This window comes from Falco rusticolus, chromosome 14 (genome assembly GCF_015220075.1).
Source record: "Falco rusticolus isolate bFalRus1 chromosome 14, bFalRus1.pri, whole genome shotgun sequence".
Lineage (NCBI taxonomy): Eukaryota > Metazoa > Chordata > Aves > Falconiformes > Falconidae > Falco > Falco rusticolus.
Genome location: NC_051200.1, coordinates 23345621 through 23373137, shown reverse-complemented (window position 1 = coordinate 23373137; position 27517 = coordinate 23345621). Strand labels below are relative to the sequence as shown.

At 54.7% G+C, this 27517-nt stretch overlaps 1 protein-coding gene across 5 annotated transcripts in view; it reads left to right on the top strand.

Annotated features, from left to right (window-relative positions):
- Window positions 1-27517, top strand: part of STARD8 (StAR related lipid transfer domain containing 8) — a 57079-nt gene that overhangs the window by 10969 nt on the left and 18593 nt on the right. For 2 of the 5 annotated variants that reach the window (XM_037408272.1, XM_037408271.1), the window contains exon 1: window positions 20003-20300. The exons of 1 other annotated variant lie outside the window; for it this stretch is intronic. In XM_037408272.1, coding sequence (XP_037264169.1) covers window positions 20228-20300 — 73 coding nt within the window. In that variant the 5' untranslated portion in view covers window positions 20003-20227. Of the gene's footprint in view, window positions 1-832; window positions 1048-20002; window positions 20301-21259; window positions 21435-27517 lie in introns of those variants that run through there. 2 more of the 5 variants (XM_037408273.1, XM_037408275.1) reach the window with 2 other exon arrangements.

Below are 27517 nucleotides of genomic sequence, written 5' to 3'. Positions count from 1 at the left end.
CTCTCTGCTTCTCCCTCCACACTCGGGCTGGTGCTTCCTGACCTTCAGCCCTTTTGCCTGAATTTTCTTCCTTCATGTCCACCTTAAACAATGTTTTTTCCACCTCTTAGCTCCCCCTGTTCCAGACCCTATCCCCGTTTTCTCCTTTGCCTTCCTGCAAATAGTCAGTGGCTGGTCCTGCCTGACATCTGGCACCCAGAAGCCAGGCTGCATGGCGTGCACCGTGGGGGATCTCCCTCACCCTGGGCTGCTGAGGCGGTACCTGCCCAGCAAGGAAATCCCCCGCAGCAGGGGGGGTGCGGATTTTTGGGAAAACAAGTCTGGTGAGAGCAGCCTCTTGGTGCCTTGCTGTGGCTTTTGCCACCTGCTTGCTTTGATGAGCAGGGAGGGCTAGGAACAACTGGGCATCCGTCCAGGAACTGTCCTGGGGGAGCAGCCTGAGGGACCCTCGTGGGAGCGCAATTGGGCTGCAGCTCTTTGGTGTCCTTGCTCTAGAGCCCCCAGCCCGCTCCAGGGGAGGCCAGGCCAGGCCCTGCAGTTGCCGCTGCCAGTCTGGGAGGGGAGGGAGGGCGATGGCTGAAGGGGCGGGGGGGTGTGGGCAGCCCCCTCCCCAGCCTGCAGCGGCTGCGGCTCCGGGGTTTGGCTTGTCCCCGCGCGCCTGGCGCAGCCCTGGGACCTTCAGCCTCGCTGCTGGGGACCGGCACTAGGGACCGGCACTGGGACCCCTCTTGGCTCGGCAGCGCCACCGCGTCGCTGGGCCGGGCTGGCCCCGGGGGGGCGGTGGGATCGCGGGGGCGGGCGGATCGCGGGGGCGGACCGAGCCCCGCACCTGCCGCGGCCGCGCTCACACCGACAACAGCCGGAGCCGCGGCAGGCACAGCCCGACACCCCCCCCCGGCGGCGGCGCCAGGGACAAGGGGTCCGGCCCCCCATCCTCCCCCTCCCCCTCCCCCTCCCCCCCCCCCCCCCCCCCCCAACCCTCCGGCTCGCCGGGGCTCAGCTCCCCGCCCGCCCCGCGGTTTGACGGCGGCGCAGCACAGCCTGACGGTAAATGCGCACCCGCGCCTGGTGCGGGCGGGGGGCCCGTGTGCGGGGGTGGGTTTGGGGGGGCATCCGGCGGGCTGCGGGGGGCGGCTGCGGGGGGCTCCGCCGCAGATGGAGCCGCTGCCGGCCGCGGCGGGGCTGTTACCTGTGGCTGTGCACCGCGTGTCTGCGCAGACACGGTCCGGTGCGAGGGGGCTCTTGCTGTAGCCGGGGAAGCTGGGAGCTGGTGTGTTCCCTGATATCCTGGAGCTGTTAGTTGGATCCCCGTCATTCCCGGGAATCTCAGCAGGTGCGGGGCCAGAATCCGCAGCTTCCACTGGAGCTGCTTGTTCTGTGACTGGCCTGTCCGCTGCCAGCACCCCAGTGCTCTGCGAATGGGGGGTGCGGGTGGGCTTGTCACCAAAGTCGGGGATAAGAAAGCTCCTTGAAAAACGTAGCACTGAGAAGCAGGCATTCCTAATATTGCAGCACTGGATGCACATTCGGTGGGATGCATCCAGTGCTGCAATACAGGAATGCCGCTTCCCAATGCTACGTTGGTGTTAAGGTGTTTTCTTTTTGCCGATGTCGGTGACAGGCTGGCTGTGGGTTTTGGGCTGTCTGGAGTTTCTCAGGGCTACTCTTCCCCCTCCTCTAGCTGGGATTACTGACAATTAAAGCGGTGATTGGAGAAGCACGGATTTTCCATCTGATCCAGAAAGTCAGTGAGTTCATGGAAAAACTGCATTGACGTCAGTCAGGAGGCTTCGGATCCGGCCCTTTCGCTATAGCGGGGGGAGGCTGGACTCGGCGTGCAGGCTCCTGGCACTGTGGGCATGTGTTCCCAGTCAATCGTCTCTCTTGGAGACCTTCAGTAGAAATGGGCAGGTTTGCTGTGTGTGCATAGTTTGTCACGTTGTGAGCTAGCACTGATCTGTCGGAGCGTGCTGCCAAGGTGAGATGCTGTTTTATCAGGGGTTCTTTGATCGTGACTAACTTAAACACCATCTCTTTGTGCGTTTGGTCTTGTGGTTTGTGTTTTGGAACAGCTTCTTGGTGCAGAGGGCAGAGGAACCTCTTCTTTTAAAGAGCTTCGTATGGTCCCAGGATGTCCCAGCACGTATCGTGATGTTATTGGCAGGAGTTTGCATTCTTTTCCATGTGCATACTTGAATTCTTATCAATGAATATGCTTTTTTCTGTTTACATTTTAACAGAAACGCAGTTAAGAGAGGTAGCAGTGCTGCTGGAGCAGGCACAGCAGCCACTCGCTGCTCTGCACACATGTCCCAGCGGGCCTGCTTCTCGCCGTGAGCTGGTCAGGGAGCATGGTGAACCCCATCAGCCTCGCTCCATTCTTGTAGGGAAAAAAATTAGCTCCCGTCCTTATGCCAAAAGCTCGTCAGTAATTTTGGTATGTGACAAAGCATCAAGTCCCAGTGCAGAGCAAGTATCAAACCTGGCTTCTGAGGCGGCACTCACATTCACTTCATGTACTCGTGCTTCCTCTGGAAATACTTTTCTAATGAAAGACTGGCTGAAAAAATCCAGTGCTTCTCTTAAACATTCCTCATCTGCATTGCCTCAAATGTCCAAAACTGAGCATATGCATGGGACAGGGTGCCAGCAGTTTAGTTTTGTAAGATAAAAAAATATGGTTATGCCTAAGGGTGCTTCAGTACTTCCTCTTGGTTTTTGTAATAATTTCAAAAAGATTTGAAGGTTCTCAAAGTCACTTGAAGTCAGGCAGGGGAAAGATAGGTTGCCCTTTCCCTGAGGGTGTAGCAGAGGTTGCTGCATGACTTTGCACCGAAGGAACAAGCTGGCAAGTTGGCTGGCACCGAGCCCCACAGGTGCTGCAGGCAGTGCCGAGAGCAGGTCGCCTGGCCCCTCTGTGCCACAGTGGAGCCTGGCAGTGGTGGTGGGGAAGCAGAAGGGGAGCTGCTGGAAGCCAGGTGCTGCCCTGGCTTTGCTTGCCTGGTGAACCCGGTAAATCATCCCCCAGTAGAGAGGAGAACCAAGTCTTCTTCCTTAAGCTGTTCATTGCTTGAAGACCCTGAAACGGTTTGCCTGTTGCAGGGGTTTGCAGGCTTGCATTTATTTGCACTTTGCGTGTTTTTGGAAGAGCTTTTATGTTCGGAGGTATGTGGGAGTTTAATCCTCCAAATACAGGCAGTGTGTTGGCGGGGAGGCTGTGGGGGCGAGAAATGCCTCCTGGCATGGTCAGTGCCAGGGAGCTGCGAGGGTCCTGTGGGACAGTGGGACCTTCCCCGGGGCTGCCCAGCCCAGTGTTGTATCACATAACACGAGTATCTCCTTCCATCTCCGCCAGCCTGATAATGGAGGTGTTGCTCCATTCCTCTGCCCACCAGATTTGGTGAAGCATGCTACTGCCAGAGCCCAGGGATGAAAGCTGAGCTGGTTTTGCAGTATAAAAGGCTTTCAGGGGCAGCATGTGGGCTGCAAAGGCTGGGATGATGTTGGTTTTGCGAGGCTGCCCGCCCCATGCCGTGCCCGTGCTGGTGGCACAGCAGTGGCATGCTGAGGCGAGAGGAGCTGCCTGGAGCAGCAGCACCCTGAGCCATGGGTGCTGCCGAAACTGCCCGGGGCCAGCTGAGGCAGGAGCTGAGGCATGTGCGGCAGCGGGAACATCTGCATGGAACTGGAGTCTTCTCATTTCTCAACTTCCCTTTGCCCACAAGCTCTTCCAGCCCCGCTGGGAAGTGTGAAGGAGATGTTTGATTGGATTTAGCGCTGGAAGAAAGGCTGCACTGGAAAGCGGTTGGAGCCTTCCCAGGGCCAGTGGCGAGCGTGGAGGAGCCGTCCGGTAACCTTTGTGCCGAGCTCCTGTGTGCTCCAGGGAGGACCAGCAGCGTGCAGCCACATTCCAGCAAGGCCGGGGGTCTCCCGCCCAGTTAATGATTGAGCCACAATAACCCTTCTTGTTCGAGCCTTTCTGAAAGTCATCTCCGGATACTTACATTAACTTTTCCAGGCTGCTGGGGCTGGGCGTGGAAATTTAAAGAGACAGGGTCTTTTCCTACATTTGCAGCACTAAGTTCTTTTTTAGGTGCAGGAGGTGATGGCTTGCAGGTGCTCATTGTCTGTTTGCTTTCCGGTTAATTTGACATGGTTCTGCACAAGGGATTGCTGGCGGTGCGGGGCTGCACTGGCCTTGCTCTGCCATGCTCCAGGCTCATCCCTCCTCTATCTCATACTCCTCTGGGGATGACTTGGATGCCATCCCTGGGCTTGTGGGATGCAGCTACTGCTGGGTCCAGGAGCACCCAGCCCCTGTCTGCTTAGTCATGATGCCCATGGTGGCTGTCTCACCAGCCCGCTGCTCTTCCCTCTGCCGCTTGGTTAATAATTGACAGGGTCCGCGCGCCATGTGGGCATGCTTGCCCAGCGCAGAGCTGTTTGTCGAGCCAGTTGAAGGATCCCTTATCAGAAAAGGGCACTTGTTCCCCAGTGCCGGTTACAGTGAGTAGATGTTAACGGCTGGTGCTGGGAACTGGCCTTAATGAGCGCAGCATCTTGGGGGACCTTCCACAGTGGGCTCAGCTGTTTGGTGTCCTGCTGCATGGAGGCACATATCCAGCTTGGGTTCCTTGTGCTGTCCCATGGCTGAGCTCAGCTGTCCCCTACTGTGGCTTCCCCAGTGTCTGTCTCGCAGGTCCCCCTGAGATGTCCTGGTCTGTGTCACAGATTGTTGCTGCTGGTCAGGGGGAGCTCGGGGCTACCAAAACCCACTGGCCAGGCAGGTCCTGGCTGTGGTTTGGTGTCACAGCTGGTGTACGTGAGATGCAGCTGCTGAGGTGCAGGCTGGTCCCTAGCAGAGTCTCTCTGAGCTGGGTCTAGCAGTCGTGCAGGCTTTGCAGGGAACTCAGCCAGCGAGAAACCTCTCACTGCTGCGACTGCAAACACTGTGCTCGGAGCAGGGACAGCAGTGAGAGTTTGGGGCAGTCATCGAGATAGGTGTGATGCCAACCCCGGGTCCACTGACCTGTGTGTGAAGTGAGAGCAGGAGCAGGGGCAGCAGCTGGGGGCTGAGCCCCACAGCAGCAGTGAGGGGTCTCTGCTCAGCCTCATGAAGTGCTGTTTTTGCCCCAGCCAGGCTGCCTGCCTTGGGACACCTGGGCAGAGGTGCACAGTGTCACAGCCCAGGATGCTGCAGGAGGGGACAAGCCTTCAGCAAGGTGTGCTTGTGCTCTGCCATTGCCATCCAATGTGATGATAGTGCCCAGGCTGATGGGTGGCCAGGATAAATCCCAGAACAGCTGGCTCCCGGGGCAGGCAGCGTGGTCTTGTGTGAACATCTGGATTTCCATGGACCCTGCAGCCAAGGCCTGGGCCTCCCGTTGCTTAATTGGGAGCAGGAGTATGGTGGCTCTGAACCGAGGGGCCCAGCCCAGGCCCGGATGTGCCGGGGGATTTCCTGCCCTTTATCTGGGAGTGAAAAGCATCTGATGGCAACATGTGCATGCGGGACCTGCAGGGAGCCTGCTCCTCCTGGGCTGGTCACGGGCTTGCTGTGCCCCTTGGGAGCTGGCTGTGATGCCAGCCTTCAAAGCTCGTTGGGGCACAAGTGATTAATATCACTATTTAAGGACCCCACGCTGCCTGTGCAGGTGAGTGTGGGTGGGTGGCAGTGGGAGAGAGTGCTTTGGACCCGCAAGTCCGTCACTGCTCACTGACAATTTATTTGCAAAGGTACATCATGATGGGGTTCCTATTCCCCTTCTCTGCCCACCCCCCCCCCCAATTTTGTAAGAGTGTTTTTGGTGCTGTGCAGGGCACAAGTTCAGTTTCTGAATGGCCTGTTTCCCTGGTGCAGCACAGAGGAGTCATGCTCTCCCCCCATTCCTTCTAGGAATGGCAATGGAACGCTCCCTCTGCACCCCTCGCCGGGTGCTCCAGCTGCGGTGCTGCCAGATGTTTTGGGGGTCAAACCAACGGCTGCCAGCTGGAAGGCGGGTGTTTGTGGAGCAGGGGCAATAAATCTGCAGGTGTGGAGGGATCCGTCCCTGAGCTGTGAGCTTCCCCTGCGACTGTGGGCAGTGCAGGGTTGAAGCAGAGGGGCTGGGGGACTTGTCCCCCTTCCTCCTGCCCCTCCTGCCTTCCCACCCAGGACGCGTGTCTGCGGAATGGGGTGGCTGGCAGCTGGCAGCTCGGCCTGGGGCTGGGGCAGGAAGCAGAGGTAGAGATGACAAGAAAGTGAGCGTTTGAAGAAAAAAGGAAGGAAAAAAAGGAAAGGACTGAAGAGGATGAAGCATAGCTGCAAGCTAAAGGCTGGGCTTGTGGGCAGCAGGTCGGGCTGGGGAGGAAGGTCCTGGGGCTGCTGGCACTGGTTTGCTTGAGGGGCGGGGGTCTGGTGAGGGGCAGCTGGGGGTCCGTCTGCTGCTCCCAGTGAAACTGGAAATGGCTGCAGGCAAAGGTGTCACAAGGCTGTGGGACAGTGACACTCAAGAGTGACTCAGAGCACACTTGATCTTGTTTCGTCAGTGTCATTGGGCAAGAGCAGGACATCTGGGCAGCCAGGGCCAGTGTTTCAGCTGTGTTTTCCCAGGCAGAGAATTGCCACATGGCTGCTAGATGCCTTCCTGAGCAAACCTCCTGGGGAGGCTGCTGGCTGGTGAGAGCTGCTGCTGTGAGCCTCCTGGGCTCGGGCATGCACCAGCCTCAGTGCCTGGGGCTGTGCATGAACTGTCTGTGTGATTTCTCCTGGGATGAAGTCCTGGGAGCTGTGGTGCTGTCTCAGGAGCAGCAAGAATTTAGGAAGCAGTGGTTCTTTCCCAGCTTAAAATGCAGGGCTTCTAAAAAACCCAATGTTTGAAGCACTTAGATGTGCTTGAGATTGTGTGTATGAGAAAACAGGTCGTCGGTACCTGCCATGTGCTGGGGTGCCCCATTTCCCTGCCTGGGTCCCCTCAGCCACCTCCTGTTCCCCTCCGGCCCAGGGACGCTTCTCCTGCCAATGGGAGACTGAGCATTGCCTTTCATGGGTCGCAGCAAAGCCAGCGTTTTATCCCCCCTCTTGGTTTCATTCAGCATCCTTGCGCCCATCTCCAAATCTTTTTATCTTCCATTACAAATGCTTCCGATTCTGATCTTTTGTTGCTAATTTGGAGCAGGAAATGTTTCTCGCTGGACAGTTACATGGCCTCGTTAGTTTCTGTGGTGCATAAATCTTCTGTCTATGGCCAGCTTGGCAGTAGCTGCCTGGGAGTCGCAGAGGAAGGTACCTGCGTGTTTGCTGTGTCTTCCCAGGGCCTCATCCTGTCAGCAGGACGGATGAGTGCTGTGTTGTGGCCATCCTGAAATGGGACCGGGAGTGTGGCAGGTGGGCTGCAGAAATTAAGCTGATATCCAAATAAATGATTTACAAGAGCTGCTGTAGGACGTTGCAGTGTTTCCTCCCCGGCCGCTCGCACCATCTGATGGGAGTTGCTGTCCCTTGGCAGGGGTACCCGTGTGTGGCACGGAGCCCGCGGCTGGCAAAGGTCCCTGCTGGTGTGGGTCCCTGCTGGTGAGATGCCCGAGCTGCTTGGCTGAGGTGCAGGGTGTGTGCTGGCAATGCGGGTGCTGGGATGCCGGGGATGTGGGGCCAAGCGGTTAGTGATGGGGCAGCGGCAGCAGCATCCCAAATCCCTGTGGCAGCAGTGGGGGCTCTCGGCCGATGCCGCAGCTCCCCATCCCTGAAGGCTGAGGGAGGTGAAACCCCACCTGCCATGTTGCTGCTGGCAGCAGTGACCAGCACATGCAGTGGTTTTGCTGTGAAGACCACTTCAATTGAGAGGGGCTTTTTTTGTCCCAGTTAAATGCATACCAGGCACAGCACAGCGGTGAGAGCGCTGGGGAGCTCCGCTGGTTTGTCCAGCAGATATTGCAGATTTCAGCTGCCTGAGACATCCATCCTAGAAACTGCCAACATCTGCTGTCTGATTTGCTCTTCCTAACACCTTCTGTGGGGGCATCTCCAGAGGCTTTAGGTACCAAAATGCTTACTTGATCTCTGGATTGCCTTGCACAGCTTGTCTTGGCAGAGCCAGAGTAACAACCCTGCTCTCCTGGACCCTGTTTGCAGAAGCATCCTTCTGCTGCAGAGCTCTCCAAAGCACTTGTTGCTGCTCTCCAGGATGACTGCCAGCTCATGCAGGCTCTCCTCCTGTGGGCATCAGGGTTATTCACACTGGGTACCTCAATACACCAGGCAAAAAGCCCAGGGGCTGAGCAGAAATTGACCCTCTTCTCAGGAGGCAAGTGTGATCTCCTGCTGAACCTTTGACTTGTGCTCCGGACGGACGCTTGCTTTCCAGCCAAGTGGAAGCTGACCCTGCTGCTTTCCTTTCCCACGCCCAGGGCCTGCACACACCTCTGCAGCATGACTTTTCCAATGCTGCTGCCATTCAAAAAAAAACCAACCAAAAAACCCCCAACAAAAACCACAACAAGTATTTTAGGCATTTTGCAGCAGCAGCTGAATTGTATCAAACTACTTCGTGCATCTGAGACTTAAAGCCCTGAGTATACATTTTTTAAGGGGCACTCTTAGGGAGGCATTGCAGTCCAATGACAAGGGAAGGGCTTTTGTGAATGCAGGGAGCTGTGCCGTGCTCTTGGCTTTGCTCCTGACACTGCTTCAGGAGAGGCTTTGCCTCAGCTGTCTCCTCTGTAGAAGAGAGGGAACAGAATTGCCTTCTCTGCAGATTGTGACCTCTGAATATCGGACACTACTGAATCCTGCCACTGAGTTTTATGTATTGCTCCTGCCCCATAACACTTCCGCTCTGGCAGCCCTGGCAGTGCCTGTGCCCATGGCAGTGCTGTGGCAGCGCGTTGGTCGGAGGGCTTTCCCGGGATGCCAGATGCTCCCTCTGCTGCAGCACTGTCCTGGGTCCCCAGGAGGGACCGGGAGGGTGAGCTCTTCTCCCTGCACTGGGCTGTTTGCTTTGGAGCCTCCTTGACTGACTGTTTTGAGACAGACACCTCTCTGTGTCCTGGATTTCCTGACTTTCTTCTCTTTTTTCTTTCTTGTATTTTGTGTAGGGGTGTTGGTATGAAACCAGTATTTTGCTTCCTAAGCCTCCGTATGTCGCTTTGCTCCCCAGCCCGGCTGGACCAGATGCAGTGCTATGCCTGCATGGGGCAGGAGCTGCTGGGTGTGGAGGCTGGTGTTGCCGGGAATGTGGGGGCTGGTCTGGACACGATCCTGTGCAGCCTGCTCTAGGAGAACCTGCTTTAGCAGGGGGTTGGACTAGATGGTCTCGAGAGGTCCCTTCCCACCCTGACCATCCTGTGATTCTGTGGAAATTAAGAGTAGGTCCCAGGCTATGAGCCTGTTCTGAGGGTCCAGTGCTCTCCATATCAGAAAAGAGTTTGCATTTGGATTATGGGTTTTGGACCATTTTTGCTCAAGACCTGGTCATGCTGCAAGGACACAGGGACCTCTGGCAGGAGTCTCCTCTCATGTTGCCAATCCGGAGCACACACACCTCGAAATTCCCTGAGGCATGAGGGTGGCTGAGTTTGCAGCAGGGACTGAAAAGGTTAAAGCTGCTTTGCAGTGTGATTTTTTTTTTTTAAAAAAAGTCATTTCCTTCATGTCCAGAGACAGTTTATTTTCTGGGCATTCTCCGGGACTCAGGGAGGTGCCTTTTCTTTAAGGCATTTCCTGTAAGCAAGTTTATATTTGGACTGGGGAGGGTGGGGAGAGGAGGTGGGTGCTGAGGAGGGGTCTGGTAGCCTGAGCCGAGTGACCTCAGCTTTTGGCTCCTTGTCCCAAATTGTTTGAGGTGCCAGCCATGGGAGCAGTGGCCGTGGGACCAGCCGTCGGAGCAAGCGAGGAGTGGGTTCCTGGCCCCTGGCAGCTCTGCCGGCGTGTGCGGGGTGTCAGGGACCCAAAACACCTGTTTGCACTGATGGCTCGGAGTGAAGAGGAGGGCATGAAGCTGTCAGTGGTGCAGCAAGCCCTGCTTTACATTAAAGCCTCAGTGTTTAAATATAAGAACAAAATCCCATTACCGATCCCCCGCCTTGTTCTTGTGGCTGGTGTGCCCCCTCAGTGCATTTGGGAGCCAGGGGCTAGTGCCCAGCGTGGGGGCTGCACAGGGCAGGTGGCCAAGTGGGTGCACCCTGTTCCTCTGCAAAATGTGGTTCCCATGCAGGGGGATTCTCTGCTCGGGGATGTGCTTGGGTGCTGTGCTGTGCCAGCTGCTGTGGTGCAGCTGAACCACGGGGTGATGCACCCCAGCACGGGCTGGCTGCTCCCCTCCACCTCGCGGGGTGATGGAGAGTGAGTGTTGGCTGTTCCTTTGTCTGCAAAAAACATCAGAGAGGAGCTGCATGCTCTGGAAATTAAGCTGCCCCGAGCTGGGAGCAGGATTTGGGGTAAGGATCCGAGTCATCTGCTCAGGCAGCAGCTCTGGTGGGAATTTATGTTGTGCTGGGTCAGAGAGCAGCTGCCTTGGGCTTGGAGCTAAGCAGCTTTGTGTTTGTCTTCCCTCTTGTTGCTTCTCCCTGCTAAGTAGTGACCTACTAAAACACTGTTAAGTCCTTTTCTAGTGTCTGTAGGGTTTTTAGGTTAGCATTAGGAATTTAAGGAGCAGGCAGGTTGATCTTTGCTGTGATTCAGCACTGCTAACACCAGAAAACAGCTGTCTGTCTGTGCCCGAGAAGTGGTCAATGCCAAGAAAAGGTGATGTCATCCCCTTCCACCCCTTTAAGACCATCCCTTCCATTACCTTTAAGATGATGAAGATTAAGTGCTGCTGGACCCCAAATTCTGACCTTTGGTTAATTCTGTTCCCTCTCCCAAGGTGGCTGAGTCCCATTAAAACCAAAAACAATCAAGGAGATGTGGTAATAGAGAAAATAATGAAAATTTACTGTGCTCTTGATGCCTGTAGTGCAGGTTTAACTCTTTTCCTGTTGATATTTGATCAGACCTTGGTTCTTGTGCAAGGTCCTTGGAGCCCCGCCGCCCCTGTGGGCTCACCTCCGAGGCAGCACTGTGGTTGAAGCTGTTCTTCCGTTGTTCCCCCTGCCAAGTTTCTTCTCCCCTATTTTGTTTTCTTTTTATTACTGTGATTTCCTAACATTGGAAGAAACGAGTTATGAAACTGGAGTTATCCAAACACGTCTTGTTTGAAGATAGCGTTTCATCCAGCAGATGCAGCTTCCTGCTCTGTAAATGGTTTCCATTGTTTCGCCTTGGCTCCCAGCCCCATCTCTGTTGGGGCCACTGGTAGTGTCGCTCTGCTCCGGCAACCCGAGGAGCGGTGGTCCCAGCCACAAAATGCTGCTGACTATGAGGCAGTCTGAAAAAGCTGAACTGGGAACACTGGTATTCTGTAGATAGCCTCCAAAAGTGTTTGTGGGGCTGGCTGGAGGCTGCCTCTTTGCACAGGTTAACAAGGCAGCGTGCTTGCTGTGAGGCTGCTGCTGGGGTGTTGGCTTGGATGGCTGCTGCTCCAGCAAGGGATGCTCTGGTTTTCCAGTATGTGCCCACTCTTCCAGCAAGACTCTGTCTGGAGCATCCAGTTGGTACCGTTTCTGCTTGAACACACATCAAGTACATGCTCCAGATACCCACCTTGCTGATACGTGCCAGTAGGATCCCATATGTTTGAATGGGATTCAGCCCCTGGGGCGTGTGACCGGGTGCCTGCTGTTGAAATGGAGATGATACTCAGCATGGAGAGCAGTTGCAAAATACAACACTGTTACCAGCACCACTCTTTCAAATTTCAGCTGCAATCCAGCATCATCTTGTGCCAGGCCAGGTACAAAGACAGGTGCTGGTCTGATGGTTGGCATCCAGACTGCAAAAGGGGAAGGAGCCAGGGAGGAGAAGGTAAATAACATCAGGTGGTGCTGGTTGGTGTGATGAGGGTTACTCCCACACAAAAGAAGTGGTGTAACTTTTAAGTCTTTCATAGGCACGGCAGAGAGAGAGGGTTTGTAGATGTACCTGCAGGTGCCTGCCGGAGGGTGCTGCTGTGGTGGGCTGTGGGGGCTGGATGGAGAGCCCACCGAGGGCTCATCTCCGCAGCCACAGGCATTCCTTGCACTGGTGCAGGGTATTTCTGCAAAACATGACATGGGAAGCATTGGAAAGAATGGAATTGTTTCATTTATTTTATTAAAGATGTTCAGTTGTCACCGGGAATGGGAGACCTGGGGCTGTTTGGTGGAGAGCCACCGAGCCTGCAGTCAGTTACCCACACAGAGGAGCAGGAGGAAGTGAAGAGGTCCGCATGGTCCTCTGCTCTTCTGCTGCTGTCCTCTGGGTGCCTTACCACCAGAAGTGATGCTGAGATGAAGGTGGGTAGTTATTAGGGGTGCTCTTGCAGCTGAAGGGCTTGAGTGAGGGTGTTTGTGTCTAGTGGAAAGCACGCTCCTGCTCTGGCATGCAGGTTCAAAGAGATGGGTGAGGTGCTCATGTCATTCCCCATCCTGCCCTCCTTGATCAGTCCCCAGGCGCTGGGAGAGATCCCTGTGGTGATGATAGGACATGTAGCATGGAATTGATGTGCTCAAGAAAGAGGAAAGTCAGAGCTTGCTGATAAGCTGAAGCTTTTGTGCCTCATGCTCCATTCCCTGGGCGCATGGGTGCTGTTAGCCGTGACCTTGAACTTGGCAGAGCGCGGTACGTGGCCTGCAGCATGAGCAGGCTGCGAGTGGTTGAAGGGTTCTGGGCATCAGGAGGGTGCAGGCAGGCTGGGACTTGGCTGAAGGTGAATTTTTGGTGGATTGCCTTTCTCTTTCCGTAGAGCCTGTTTTGAGAGGAGCTGGGTGTGCCCCAGACCTCTTCCTCCAGCGCAGGAAGCCGTGGCGGGGGTCATGCTGTCCCTGGAGCTCAGGCACAGCCATCCTGCTGCCACTGCAGCCCGTGCCAGCGATGCCTGCCTCTCCTGCTCTTGTTCTCCACAGCTTTCCCACCTGCTTGAGAAGCAGTGATTTATTTCTTTTTAATTAATTTTTTTTTTCCTAAGTGGAGCTTTTTTTGTGAATATTCTTTACGGGATGTGGAGCCACAGATGTTTGCTCATTAATTAAGTTCTGCAAAATACTGGCGGAAGCAGCACCAAGCACTTGGCAGAGCTCTGCGGTTTGACGTTTTTCCTTCCTGCCCCCTTCTCAGCTATGCAAACCCTGAGTGAGCCCTTCACTCTGTGATGGCAGCCTATACCTCTGCCCCTTCTTCCCTGCCCCATCAGAGCTGTGCTTTGGGGTGGCACCTCTCGCTTTGAGGTGGCGGGCTGAGGTTGCTCAGGCAGGGTCCTGTGAAAGGAGCCCATGCCTCGCACCTCTATTTCTTTGGCCACGGCCATCAGAGAAGGCAGAGGGTAATGAGGTCAGAAGTCTCAATGAATAGTATCTGATAAGTTCACCGACACTTTATCTTTTGTCTCCATAGTGAGGAGGAAAACATGGCGAATTGCAAACATCTGTCTTGGCAGGGCCAGCCTTCCCCAGGTGCCCAGCTCTGGGTCAGGATGGGGCACCTTTTGGGCCTTGAAGCCTCCGTATTGCAAATGAACACGGAGATCTCCAGTGTCCTTGGGCTACACCTGCCCAACTGCTTCACCTGCTGTCTGGGGGTACATGTGCCACTCCTTGAACAGGAGCTGTGCTTGTAAATGGCTCCTGGCAGCGTGGAGATAGCACGGATAAATACAACTCGATGTTGTGTAAGTCTGTGTTTTGTGGATTATTGAGGCACTCTTGTTTCTTGGCCAGGCTCCTGAGCCCACCGGGGCATTAAACGATGCACTAGTGGCCGCTCCCCTTGCTCCCATCTCTGGCTTTGCCTGGAGCCAGGCTGTGCTGGCTGTGGGCAGGGGGAACCATGGGCTGCCAGTGAGTTCCTGCCCACGGCCGCTGCAGCTGCTTTCCTGCCCAGGGTCGGTGCCATGGCCCTGCCGTGGTGCAGAGGTGCCAGCAGCTGGTAGGGCATATCCTGCCTGCTGCCAGTGGCTGCCAGCACCTCCCTCCTGGTTACTGCCTTGTTATCTCTCTGGCCCAGCCGGTGGGCACATGTAATTTATCTGGTAATGGCTCCTTGTACAGAGGGGAAAAGAGCAACAGCAGGCAGGGCTTGCAGAGAAGGAGAGCATATCAGGGAAACTGAGCCTGGCAAGCGTGGCTTGACCTGCCTGACGATGCTGGTGGTGTAAATCAGTAGTCAAGGTTGTGGCAGAGAGCAGGAGACCAACCACTAATCCTACCCTCTTGCGTTGGGATGGCATCCTCTGGCAGGGTGAGGGGGGGGCTGCATTGAGACCTTCAGCAGTGCAGTTTTGAGGGATGGCCTGAACCAGCACTTGGTACACCTTAGACCCTTCTTGGGGCAAAAAAACTGTGAGTGTGCAAGCTGCAGGTTGTGTGGGGGAAAATGAAGGGCAGAAAGGGATTCTGCTCATCTCCAGCCCTCTCCACCTCGGCAGGTGCAGGGTGGGAAGGGTGCTGTGTGCTGCTTCCCAGGAGTGCAGGTGGGGATGGCAGAGAAAGCCCCACCTGCCTGTGCCAAGCAGTCCTGTGCGTCCCTCTGGTGCCAGCGGCAGGTCCCGGCGTGGGGATGGGCACACCAGCATTCTGCAGTGGAAGTGGGAGGAGATGCCATATCCCACGCCTCTGTCCAGGAATGCTCTGGAAAGCCAGGGAGAGCAAAGATCAGCTCCTCTGCTCTGGCTTGGTGGTCTTAGCCAGGAGGCACATTGTGACCCTCCGCAGCTCTGCAGGCAGGCTGCTGGCAGGTAGGGACAGAATGCTCCGTGAGCAGCTGGCAGGCAAGAGCAGTGAGTCCTTCAGTGCAGCGGTCATGGGTCATATCACCCTGCACATGTGTGTGCGTCCGTGCGTGCCATCCTGCCTGCCGGGCAGGATCTTGGAGCATGCCTGTCTGTGTGCATGCCGCTTTAGCTCGCTCAGCGGCGCGTAGGTGAGCAGCCATGCATCCATGAATCCAGGCACTGGAACATGCATTTTTTGGGGGCAAGAGCAAGGTACAGGCTGGCTCAGATGGGGCTGGATAGCAAAAGGCTGTGGTGGCTGGTGGGCGGGTGCTGCCTGCCCCCTGAAGATGCTGACCAGGATGGCTGGTGTGCCGGGCTAGCCTGTTGCAAAGGGATGGGACTAGAGGCTTTCACAGCCTGCTGTTTCAAAGCAACTCAGCACTTGGTTTTTCTAACCACTGGTAAAAGCCGAGTGTTAATTAAGGGCTTTGAGTCCCTTCAGAAAACATGGCATGTGCGAGTTCAAAATCAATGACTCATAAAAATAGACATAGATGAGGTTTAGAAGGATGTGAGCCGATTGATTTACCACAAATGACGCTAACCTCAGCTCTAAGGTAGAGGTTTTCTGAGGCAAAGGTTGCCTGAGAAACGTCAACAGGAGAATTGCCGCACGCTAGTGAGACTGAAAAGTAATGCTTGCTCAAGAAGACATAAACATTTTGAAGAGTTGTTCTGAAGGATGCAAAGATGACTGCTGGGGAAGTTTACATGTGTAAAATACTGCCGTGCAAAGCATCTTAAGCGTGGGACTGAGGCGGTCCTGAGGGGCCCCGGGAATGGGCAGCCCCTCTGAGGTGCAGGGAGGGGGATGATGCTGCTGAGGTCCCTCACCCTGCAACACATGGCTGTACGGGTTTTGAGCCCTGGGGAGGGCTCTTCCTGGCTGGTTTCCTGCTGGCCAAGAAGACCTGGGTGAGCACCATGAGGACAGCCTTTGCTTTGGTCCTCCTGCTCCACAGTGATGGGGAGACTGGGGTTCCTGCAGCCTGCATGGCCCTGCAGCAGAAGTTTTGTTGGAGAGTTTCCTCCATGTGTGATCACAGGTGAATATTCCAGTACAATTGTCTGTAGGGCAAAGTTTTCCTAGTGTAACACCTAGAAAGCATCAGATGCGGGCTGGAGCCTCCATCAGCCCTGTGCATAAGCCCATCATCAGGAGGGGAATTTGTTTCCCGTTAGCAGCAGGCTCATCCTTGCTGTGTCCAGCTGCGAGCACAAGCGAGACCATTGTGCTGTTGGGGCGATATTCAGTCAGGCAAGAAAACCCCCAAGTAGGTCTTGCTGTGACAATGCTTTTTTCACTTCCACAGGGGCTTTCATGTGGAAGGGAAGCTGGAAAAAAACATGCCTGTTCCTGCAAAAAGGCGCTGCTTTGCCAGTAACTGGCCTGTTTTCTTAATGCTGCTGCTGCAACAGTTGGTGTGTTCAATTAGGGCTTCCTGCTGTCTTGTAACCCATGGGCTTCTCCTTGGCCTGACCCGGGGGAGGTCCTCCTCTGCTTCTGACCTTGCTGTCTGCAGCCGCAAGCAGTGACTCGGATGCACTCAGCGTCATCGCTTCCCTTGAGCCAGAATAGCTGTGCAGGGGGGTGTGAGCTCATGTGCCTGTTAAATGCCTTGGAAGTCTGGGAAGTACTTGGTTAATTAACAGAACTGAAGCAGAGGGTGATTTTAACCATCTCTGAGAAGCGTTTTGTATTGCTTACAGCAGAGGTCTGAGATTCAGGACTATCCTTTGGCTGCAGACCAGTCCAGTTCCCCCCGTGCATCCTTAGCCCCCCCGCCGCAGTGTGAGCGCGCCCCTGGGCTGTGTCCCTGGGGCTTTGCTCACCTTGGCTCCTCAGGAGATGCTGTGCTACACACGCAGGGCCACGTCTGAGGCTGCGTGCAGGATGTGGGCAGGCATGTCCGTGGAAAGGGGCACAGGGCTGGCTGGCAGAGGTGGCTGTGCTGGCTTCTCTGGCAGGAGACAGACAGAGGGGACCAAGCCAGGTAAGTCAAGTCTGTCATTCCCGTGGTTTGTCTTCCATCGGGATTCAGCATCTTGACTGTCAGGCCAGCATATGAGTCTATTACATTGCTTGAGGCCAGCTTTTGCATCCTGTTTTGTAATATTCCCTGACATTCCCCACATTCCTGGCAAGGAAACTTCTGTGTGATTTTTTTTTTTTTTTTAATATTCCTTTGTCTTTTTGCACAACTGTGACATCTTTTAAAACTACTTCTCAAAAAGTCCCTTGGCCTGCTCTCTGCAGCAGCTTCTGTTAGCTTCATAAAGAAAAGGAAGCCTTGAGCTTTGACTCCAGCCCCAACACCATCTCCTTCCAATGGGAAGAAAGGGAAAAAAAGAGAGAGCAAGGGTCATGGACTCCTGTTTGACATGGGTGACCTCCGTAAACCTCAGGTCCATGCTATCTGGTTCCACCCTTGTCCTAAGGTTTCACTCTGACCTCCACATCTTTGTGATGATTATGGGCTTGTTAGCTGTGCTTTCATCACTGCTGCAGCCCGTGTGGACAGCTCAGTCTGGAGGGTCCTGGGTTTGGAGCAGAACTGTGTTTGAAGGCAGAAGCCACCACAGTGGTCCTTGTGTTGGTGTCCTGCCTCTAGCGCTGGCCTTTTCTGTCTTACCTACCATTGTGTAAGGAAGCAAGCTGAGGGGTGGGTGGGATGTTTTGCAATGCTGTATCCCTTGATAGGGGATGAGAGACAGATCCTGTTTCCCGCTGGGAGTAAGAAACAAGGTGAGAAAGAACGAACCTGGTGTTGAAGCCCATGGTGCGACCTAGTGGAGAGCTTGGCTTGAATCAATACAGCTTGTTACCAGCTGCATCAGGTTATGTCTGGGAAACACGTCAGCCCTCCTTCAGTCATCCTGCAGCCTGCCTTTGGAGAGACCAGGAGGAGACCAACTTGAGAAGGAGAAGCGTGAGCTAGTAAGCCAACCTGCAGGTCCCTGTGCCAGGTATTCTCCTGGGGCCCCCTTCCATTGCTTCTCCAGGCAGCAGCTCTCCAGGACATACAGGGAGCCCCTTGGATGGGGTATGCCAGCTCCGCCTTTCTCCCAGGGGTGAAGGGGACAGTGGCACTGGGACCTTCTCTGTGACTCAGAAGGAGCTATAAGTTCAGGGACCCTTTCAGCCTCCTCTCCTGGGCAGCATTGCAGTTTGCTTTGGGTAAGGGGATGCCCGGCTGTCTCTCCCATCGCTTTGGAGCCAGCAAAGGCTCTCTCCTCCCTTCTCTCCCACCTACAGATGTTGGCGGACTGGAGACCCAGGAGGCAGCTGCTGTTCTTTTGCTGCAGCTGGAAATTAATGGTCTGGTTTCCTTCTGTGGCGCCACGGTAGCATTAATTGCAGGAAGGTCCCACCAGTGATAGTGGTGGAAGAGGTTTTTCCTGGGGAGAATCAGACCAAATTCCACTTGCTGAGGGGGAGGGTGCTGCAGCGGGCAGGATGTGTGTGTGGCACCTGCCTGTGCCTCCCTGCACGCCTTGCCCTGGCTGGGACTCAGCCCCATCGCTGGCATGAGTGTGGGTGGCATGTCCCCTGCAGAGAGCCAGCCTTGGCCACCGCCATCCCGCAGCTCCAGCCTGCACCTGCGGCATCAGCTGGGTTTGGTGTCCACTGTCACATGCACACAGAAAGGTCTTCTGCACTGTGAAATGCGGTTTTTATTTGTTACTGGTTGGCTAAATCCACTGCTGGCTTTTAGCAATACTCTCTTTGCAAGAGGAGTGCTTGCTTTCAGTCCCAAGAGGATCAAGACCTCTCAGTTCAGGGATTTCATTAACCTGCTACGTCAGAATAGCTTTGTGGGATCCCTGAGCAGCTTTGGCGGAGTGCATATTGTGAGCTGGAGTGGGCAACAGCCAAGGCACCCTCCGTTCAAGCACGCTGAAGGGCAGCAGCGCTGCTGTCTCTGAGGCACGGTACTTCCCTACATCGCTGGGATGTGAGATCACATTTGGAAGCGGCTTTTGACTCCTCCTGCGTTGGTGGATATTTTACACATGGACGCTGGTAACTTGGATGGCCACTGAGACGCCTCCCCATCTGCCGGGTGATCGCTGTTGTCAGCTGGATGCCCTTGCTGTCATGTGTGCGGGTGTTTTCATCCCGCTCCTTTCCAAGGTTTGCTGGCAGATGTGTTTACCAGCCTGCTCCTCTCAACTGTCCCCTCCTGCACTTTGGACCGAGGGTCTCCCCTGCCGGGTCCTGCTCAGCCAAGGGGATCTCACAGCTCATTCTGTAAACTGTTTACGCCAAAAGCCCCGGCTCGGGGGTGCGGTTGCAGTGTACTCTTGTTACAGAGGCTAATCCTGTGTCAGTCACAGCTTCTTGCTTGGACCCTGCTGTTTCCTCAGCTTCGGTCTGCCTGAAAACATGGGGTGAGTCCTGCCTGGATGGAGGGAAGGAGCCCTCCCAGGGCCAGGTGGAGCACCCGTGGGTTGAGCGCAGACCATGAATTTGTAGAAAACAAGGCAGCTCAGTCTAGGTATCTTGGATAGCAGGTGCTCCTGTTCATGTCCCTCAACCGTCTTCTTCCAGAGCTTTTAGTCCTCATTGGTATCTTGGGGGACTGGGGAATTTATGATGGATGCTTTTGGGTTCCCCAGCCTTCCCGTCACCTCTGCTTGGGAAAGGCTGCATCCACACGCGCTGGCCTGCCTGGCTGTGAGCGGCGGGTGGCTCCCGCTGTTGGCAAACAGCCGGCCAAGGGAAGCCCTCAGCTCGGCTTTACAGTCAGTGGTTTGGCTAGTGGCTGTCTGATGGGCTGAGAAAGGGGGCTTTGGTGGCGTCGCTCTGCTTGCTCCCAGCAGGGCAGTGCCGTGCACTCCCGGTGGGTCCTGCTTCCCGAGCCTGGTGCCAGCAAAGCGCAGCCCTGCGCCAAGTTTCACACTTGAGCATCTGGGTACATATTTTTTTCAATTATAATTGAAAGGTGCAACCCACCTGGCTGCAATGGGCACCCCGTGGCTGGCCGGCCGCAGCTAGGACAGGCTTCCCTGGTGTCCCTGCTCCAGGGGACGTCCCCGGCCACCGGACTGGCTGCTCTGGGGGAAGCAAGTGTGTCCGGCTGCTCGGGCAGCGCTGGCGGAGAGCTGGAAACAGTTAAGCAGCGTGTCTGCGTGCATGTGTGCTCCCCGCCTGCTCCCACCCCCGCTGCTGGAACAGCTCAGCCTTTGCACCGCCGGGGATGTCCTGTTTGCTTCTGCCGAGAAATTAGATGGCTGCCTGGGCAGACAGGGTCAATTTTATTAGCTCGGTACAGTCGTCCCGCATGGAAAAATCGGAGCTCTCCAGCTGACCGCCTGCGGGAAGGTCTTTGGCCAGGAGTGCTGTTGCCTGGGGTGAATGGTGCTGGGGTGGCTGAGGTGGGGGATCAAGGAGGCCAGTGGTCATGCTGGTATTTTTTTCTGCATTTAATCCACGGTTTCCAATGAACAAAGCCAGGATTAACAGCTCCTGCCATGGTGAGTCTCCTTGTGTCCCAGCTTTGTATTTGTATTTGGAGCTTTCAGCCAGCAAACACACTCTTGGGGGAGATGGGAAAGTCTGTGAAGTGACCTTTTATTCTTGTCAGAGATTTCTTGAAAACAGTGTTTCCTTTGCAGCAAGTCAGTTTGCTTTGGCTTTTATGCAGCAGGGTGAGGGAAGGGTTAGGAGGTATGATTTGTTTTGTTGTTAAGCTTTTCTTTTGTGATTTCTTTTCTTGAAAAACAGACCAGATTTTCCTTTACCATATTTCTTTTTTCCTTTTCTTTTCTTTTCTTTTCTTTTTCCTTTTCCTTTTCCTTTTTTTAAATTTTCTTTTTCCTTTTTCCTTTTTTCTTTTCTTTTCTTTTTCCTTTTTTTTTGGGGGGGGGGGGGTATTTTTTCTTCTTTTTTTCTTTTTTCCCTTGAAATGGTCTGTAGCTTCTGTCCTGATGGGAGTGTGCATCCTGGGAGAGGGGCTGCAGTTAGGTGTGGTGTGAGCCCTGAGCCCTGATGAAACAAGGCACTAGTGCCGAGGGTGTGGCTGTGCATGGTAGGAAGGAGAGGAGAAATGTATGTGACAGACTTCAGGCTGGTGTCAGTTGTGCTGTGTGTGGCTTTTCTTTCAGCCCCTCTGTGCTCCCTTCTTAAGATGCAGTGGGTGTGATAGATCTGCAGCCTTTTTAATATCTGGGCTTATTTCTCACAGAGTCAGCCAGGCTGGTGAAAGCGCGGTGGCCACACGGCATGCCAGCTCCTCTTAATCTTCGGTTCTTTCCTGAGCCCAAGCCAAAATACCTCCCCAGGAGCCTGACCCCCGTGCCAGGCATGTGCGCGGTGCCAGCCGTGCCGTGTGCCATCACCACCGGCCCGCGCTGGTTTGCTTCAAAGCGGCTGTAGCAAGAGACAAGGAGGGCGCGGGGAGCCGGGCGAGGGCTGCCCGCGGGGGCACGCCGCGGCGTGGGGAGGGCAGTGCCGCCGCGGCAGCTGCGCTGTGAGCAATGCCCAGCGGTGGTGGTGCCATCCCCAGCCCCGTCCCCAGCCCGAGCCCCTCAGCCGGCAGGGACCCCGTAGCGGGACCAGCCTCCTGCCCCTGCGCACACAGCTGCCTTTGCAGGAGAGAGCACAGAATGGTCAGTGAAAGTTACTCGGCTGCTTGAAACTTACATTTTGGGCTTTGTTGTTGTGGTGGTGGTTTTCTGTTTGTTTTTCCTGGTTTTTTATTTGGTTTTCCTGGTTTTTTATTTGTTTTTCCTGTTTGTTTGGTTGGTTGGTTGGTTGTTGTTGTTTTGTTTTTTTTTAATCTGTTTTATGCCTCGATTTCTAGTTACTCTGGAAGGGCTGCAGGGAGATGTGCCTGTCTGGTGGAGGCTGCCCTGCAGACCCTGGGGGCCGTTCTGCCAGTGAACCTCCAGCATGCCGTTTGTGGGCTGAGGGGTGAGATCGGGGCCATCTGCATCTGTGGGACCCTGTGGTATTAAAAACCTGAGTTGTCCAGAGATCTTTCTGACAGGAGGTAGGATTTTCACAAGTTAGCATGTGCAGGCATCAGAGTGCCTTTGCTTGCGGGGCTCCCCATGGAGCTGCAGCAAATGCAGGGACCAGGTGACGGAGCCTGACTGAAGCAAACACCAGTGGGCTGCTGGCGGAGGGCGTGTGGCTGGCGGGCAGGAGGGGGCATGACTGTGGAGTCAACATGAGTCTGCAATAGGGGACTGGTGAGGAGGATTATTGCACAGAGCTGGGGAAGTACTTGATTCTGGCTTAGTTTTGTATTGCAGCCTTTAAAAAGGGAAGAAAAGAGCCCTAAAGCAACTCTTTGTGCCTCTGTTGAGCATTTAGTGCCCGTTTCTTCCTGCAAGGACGGGTTTCTGTGCCAGGGCTGTGGCAGTGCCTGGCCATTGGCTTAGGCAGCCAGCGGATCAGGTGTGACAGCTCTGGCTCTGGACTCAATGTGCCCAGGGGCTCACAGCACTCCCACCCAAGGCCACAGGAGCCTGTGCATTCTTCAGCTGGGAACCGGATGGGTTTATAATTCCGTATGACACAGAAAAAGCTGCAGAAAGACCACAAGGGAATGCTGCTTTGTGGGGTTCCTCTGGTAACACACCCTAGTGTCTATTCTAAATAAATGCACAGAAGTAGGAGGAAATTCTCTCATGTATTAGACAAGTAAATATTTTTTTTTTAATGCCTGGATTTAAAAGTGGGAGCTGAGGATAGTTCCTAAGCGTGTAGTGCAACTGCCACGGGTTGCATTGACTGGAGATGCGAGCCTACAGCACGTGCTGCACTGTGGAGCTGAGAGCTCTGCAAAGGTGAGAGCTGCTGCTGATTCTCTTCAGCAAAACTATTGTAATTTTTCTTTGCCTTGACCTTCCTGGGCCTTTGGGGATGGCTTGTGTAGGGTCTTGCACTGCATGCAGTGTAAATGCTGTGGTGGAAGCAGCACTGGGATGCAGCTCTGTGGAGCTGAACCTTAGAGCATGCTGGAGGTGGGGGTAGGCTATGGGTGCATCGTTTTCTTGGTGCTGGGTCTAATGCTCTTCCAAGCAGCAGAAAGATGGACACTTTATGTTTGTGTAAAAAAACGCATGATGTGATCCTTCCTCATCAGGGAGGTGCGGTTTTGGGCAGTACCTACGGCAGCTGGTGGGTGCTGGCTGTGCCCTGGTGCTACCGAAGCGGTCAGGTGGGGAGCTCTGGCACCGCTGGCTGCCCTCGGAGGGACAGTATCTGCTAAGTCCAAACAAAGTGTGTGTGAGATCCATGGGACTATCAACAGGAAAACAACAGTGCAAGTTTAGAAGGGGTGGGATACAGGATAGGCAAGACAGATTAATTTTCTTCAGCATCTGAGTAGCAGTTTTCATCTTGCTTCTCTCCTGGATTTCCAGTAGCAGAGATGAGAGCAGCCAGCCAGCATGGCCACCTGAACAGCAGAAATGCATATACATATGCCAACATATAAACATTCAGTGCTTTCCACGTACACAGCAATTGCCTTTGGATGGGGCGGGCTACCCTTTACTGGTGAGTGCTTGCTCGCTGGCTGCAGGCGCAGGGCTGTTGCAACACAAACGTGTGGAAGGGGGAGGCAGGCGAACCTGCAAAGCTCTCTTTTCATTCCACAGCTGGGTGCCATCTTTTTCTTTCAGCTTTTTGGGGTTGTACTGGGGTGTCTTGGTGCTCTTCACTTGGTAAAGTGTAGTGATGGGCAGACAGATCCCGCTGCTGCAGTGCAGTCACTCTTACCAGCATCACTGTTCCTGTTGGGTGCTTCAGCCTCGCAAGGACTTTCCAACTTCTTTCCAACTCATTTCCACTGGGAAGCTTCTCCCTGTCCCATGTGCACAGGCGCATGTTTGTAGAGATACAGGCAGCTCAGCAGAGTAAATAGCAGCCTGAAACCGAGGAAAGGAATAATGTAACCGATGCCAAAGAGAAGACAGTAACTTCACCCCAAGTCTAGACTGGGGCAGAGGAGAGCCATCAGCTGTGCTGGCGCTGGTGGACCTTCTTGGGGTGGTGCATAGGGTGGACTGGAGCCAGAGGCCCTCTCTCCCCTGAGCTTGCTTTGCCATTGTCTTCTTCAGATATGGAAACCAAGGTTCCTGCTGGGCTCCCTTGTCCCGCATGAAGGTGGCTTGCTGCTGCACTCGAGGGGATGGGTTCCTGCCCCATTTGTTGTTCCTCTGGGGTCAGAGCAGCTGCAAAAATGCAGGTGGGGGAGACAAGGAGGATGGATCAGGGTCTTCACCTTCCTGGCCCTTTGTTTCTGTTCCTATTGATGCCCTTTCCATCCCCTTCTTCCCACCAGACATCTGCTCTGCAGCTGCAGCACTCAAATGCAGGATGTTTAACCCCTGAACTCCCAGGGACAGTCTAAAGCCAAGGGCCAGCAGGAGGGGTCCTGAGGTGGCCAAAGGTGCTGCAAAACTCTTAGGAGTGGAGATGCCTGTAGGGAGCAGGCACCTATAACATCCTGTGGGACACCCCCACCTGCCCTTGTCCAGTCTGCTGTGCTGCCTGTGACCTGAAACCGCGGAAAGGAGCAGCCACCAGCTCCAGGGCACTGGCCGCAGCCTCCTTCCTCCAGCTTGCTTAGCCAGAGGCAGGAGCAGCGCTGCCTTGCAAAGGCAAACTGTCACGCTGGTGGCAGGGACACCCTGGCCCAGTCTGTCTCTGCCACCCCACCTCATCCTGCAGCCACGTCCAGCGGACAGTGTGGCCAGCAGCCCAACTGGTTTCTCCTCTCCAGCAGCTCGTGCAGCCTATGCCTCTTGGGTATGGGTCAGGTGTTCGTTCAGCCCTGCCTTGTTGAGTCTACAGTAACACCCCACGAGAGGAGGAGACCCTTCGCTGCTGCAGAAGTTGGCTTCTCTGGAGGTGACTGTTAGGCTTTGTGGTCCCAGGGGAGTGAGTACCGAAAGGAGAGGAGTTTTCTCCCTTTTCTAAATAAAGAAGGTAACAAATGTGTTTGCATGTTGCAAAGGTCTGACGAAGCCTCATTCGTTTGGGACTGATGTGGCTACTTCAGTGCTATCTTGCAATCTTTATTAATAGGCAAAAAAGCTGCAAACATGAGTTTAAATTGCTCAAGGTGATGTTTATGGAAGTGGCAGTGTTCCCTGTGCAGATGGGGTGCAGCTCCTGTCTTGGGTGCCAGCCTGCAAGGGGAGAAGCTGCTTTCTTGCTGGGTATGGTGCAGAGCTGAGCTCCCTTGGGCTTCCTCACGGCTGTGGTGTGCACCACAGAGCACAAGGTTCTACTCACTTTGGGTGCAAAGGGCTGTGTTTTTAACTTTCTTTAGAACGGCACAAGACTACTGTTAGGCTAGTTGCAGGAAAGGAAACCAAACCTGTCACATCTAGTTGATAAGTGTAGTTACATGCAACCCTGGAGCTGAGCCAAGATATGAGCAGGGCAGAGATAAGGTGGGGGGAGCGCTCCCGGGGGTGACTGCTGCCCTGCTGCCTGGAGCAGCCCTGCACAGCACCACCTCTGCCCTGCGCTGGGGGCACCCACTGGAGCAGAGCCTGTTTTATTACCTGGAATCTTTGCTTTGACAATAGAACAGCAATTTGTCTGGCATCCCAGGGCCCTTCCTTCCTCTCTGCTGTCCTCCGGAGGGGTTGCTGGCCAGCTGGGGTTTCCAGCCTTGCTGCCCTCCAGGGCAGGGTAGGGGGGCTGTGAGCATTGCCGAAGCCAGGTACTGCCTGGGGGCGATGGGGAAGGAAAGGGGGGCACCCGGGCAGTGGCTGGAGGGCAGCTGGGAGCAGAGAAGCTTGGAGTGAGCTTTGAGTGTGGTGCACGAGGTGATGCAGAAACCCAATGGCCCTCCTCATGGGTGACCAGAGGGCTTCTTGCCCAGGTTGTCCCAGCCGGTTCTTGGGGACTGACACCTACGCAGACACTGGCCAGGTATTTCTGTGCTACTTCTAGAATCATTTTTACCTCTGGATTTCCCTCGTGTTCGTGTGCACCACACAGCAGCTGTCTGGGACGTGGACGTGACAGCAGCCGGCTCTGGTATGCGCCGGGCAGTCGGTGCCCCCGCGGTGCTGTCACCCCTGGTGTGGTGTCATCGCCAGGGGAGCGATGCCCCTGGGAGCAGACAGGGCATTTCAGGGCTGGAGGTGGTGGGGGCATTTAAACAATTCCTTGTTGGCAATGTAGCAAGGAGCAGTTCCCAAAACTTGTGAGACCTATTTACTGCATGAAGGTTAATTATGGAAACCCACTGCATCTGGGAGAATGTCCAGCTGCGTTTCTCATTCCTATCTGTGTGCCCTGTCCGTGCTGGTAGCTTTGAAATCTCTGCGGTTTGCTGGATGGTGCTGGGAGCTGGCTGGGCTGGAAGCACATAACTGGGATTTATCGGTGCTGTGTGCCAAACTGCGTGTGGATGTGGGATGCCTGTGGCTGTATAAATTCAGCGTGCCTCTCCTGCTCTGAAAGGCCAGGTTGGTGTGGACAGAGGTAATTCCTCTTTCACTGGCAATGCCCCTGTACCTTCAGCAGCAGTGGGATAGGTGTTCCCCGTGGGAAACTGCTGTTTCATCTCCTTGCTTTTTCAAGCAGTGAAGGCACAAACCCCTGGTTTGGGAGATGTCAGGATTTTCTGTCATTTCTGTAACAAGTGGGGAACTACTTCTGTTTACAGGCTGGGGGGGGAAGCTGAACTCCACTTTTGCATAGTCACTGTTGTAGGCAACAGTTTATTTTAAGACAGAATGGAAAGAAAACACACCAAAACGAAAAGAAGAAGCAGCGTTCCCCTCGCTAGTGCTGGAGTGTGACAGCCTTAGGCTTGGAGCTCCAGCCCTCAGCTGCCAGGCAGCTGGTTTCACGGCTTTCCATTAGGTAATGTATGGGCAATTTTGTGATGTGGTTTTCTTTTCACACACTAATTGGCTGTGTGGGACTTTTTATAGGGAATTTGGAAACTTGCTGTGAGAAGCTAGAATCCTGGGGTGTGACTTCTCATTTTTTATTTTTGGTTTTTAAAGCAAAAGTGCAGAGCTGGGGTTCTGGGAAGTGGCTTTCCTGCCTGTAATTACGTTGGCCTCCGGTGTTCTAGCTCGCTCATTTTAGAGCTCTTACTGCATCTCCCAGGCTTTTGCCCATCCATGCCGGTTCCAGGTCAGGGGTGGGGTGGCTGTACCCCAAAATGCCACGGTGCAGTGACTGTGCAGGAAGGTGCCTGGGGGAATATTGTCCTTTTTTTCCACCTTCATGTTGGTTTTCATCCTTTTCTTCCACTTTCACTAACAAAATGAAACTCTTCTCTTTCTTCGCTTTTGCTTTCAACCCCATGCCCCTGCATGCTGGGAGGTGCTGGGGGGGTGTCTGTTCCAGGTTTCCCACTCTGTTGGGGACACACCTGCCTGCAGCGCCTCCATCCCTGAGTCCCTTTGCAGCAGCCAACCTGGTGGAGTTGCTCCCACTGGACTCACTCAGGGCATATGTGATGGACCACACTGGCACTTGGGCCACAGCATGTGCTCCTTGTTGGGTACAGGAGATGGGGAGACTGGCTGTGGATGCCTTTTCTTTGGGAAACACCATCCAGCCTCAAGAGCTGCTGGAGAAGGGCAGAGGCTTTGCCTGGGGGGGGACGGGGACTCTCTGGTGACTTGTAAGGGCTGTGCACATTGGGAGCTGTTTCCAGCGAGCATGTTAGTGCTGGTTTCCCCTCCGTGGGGATGTCCAG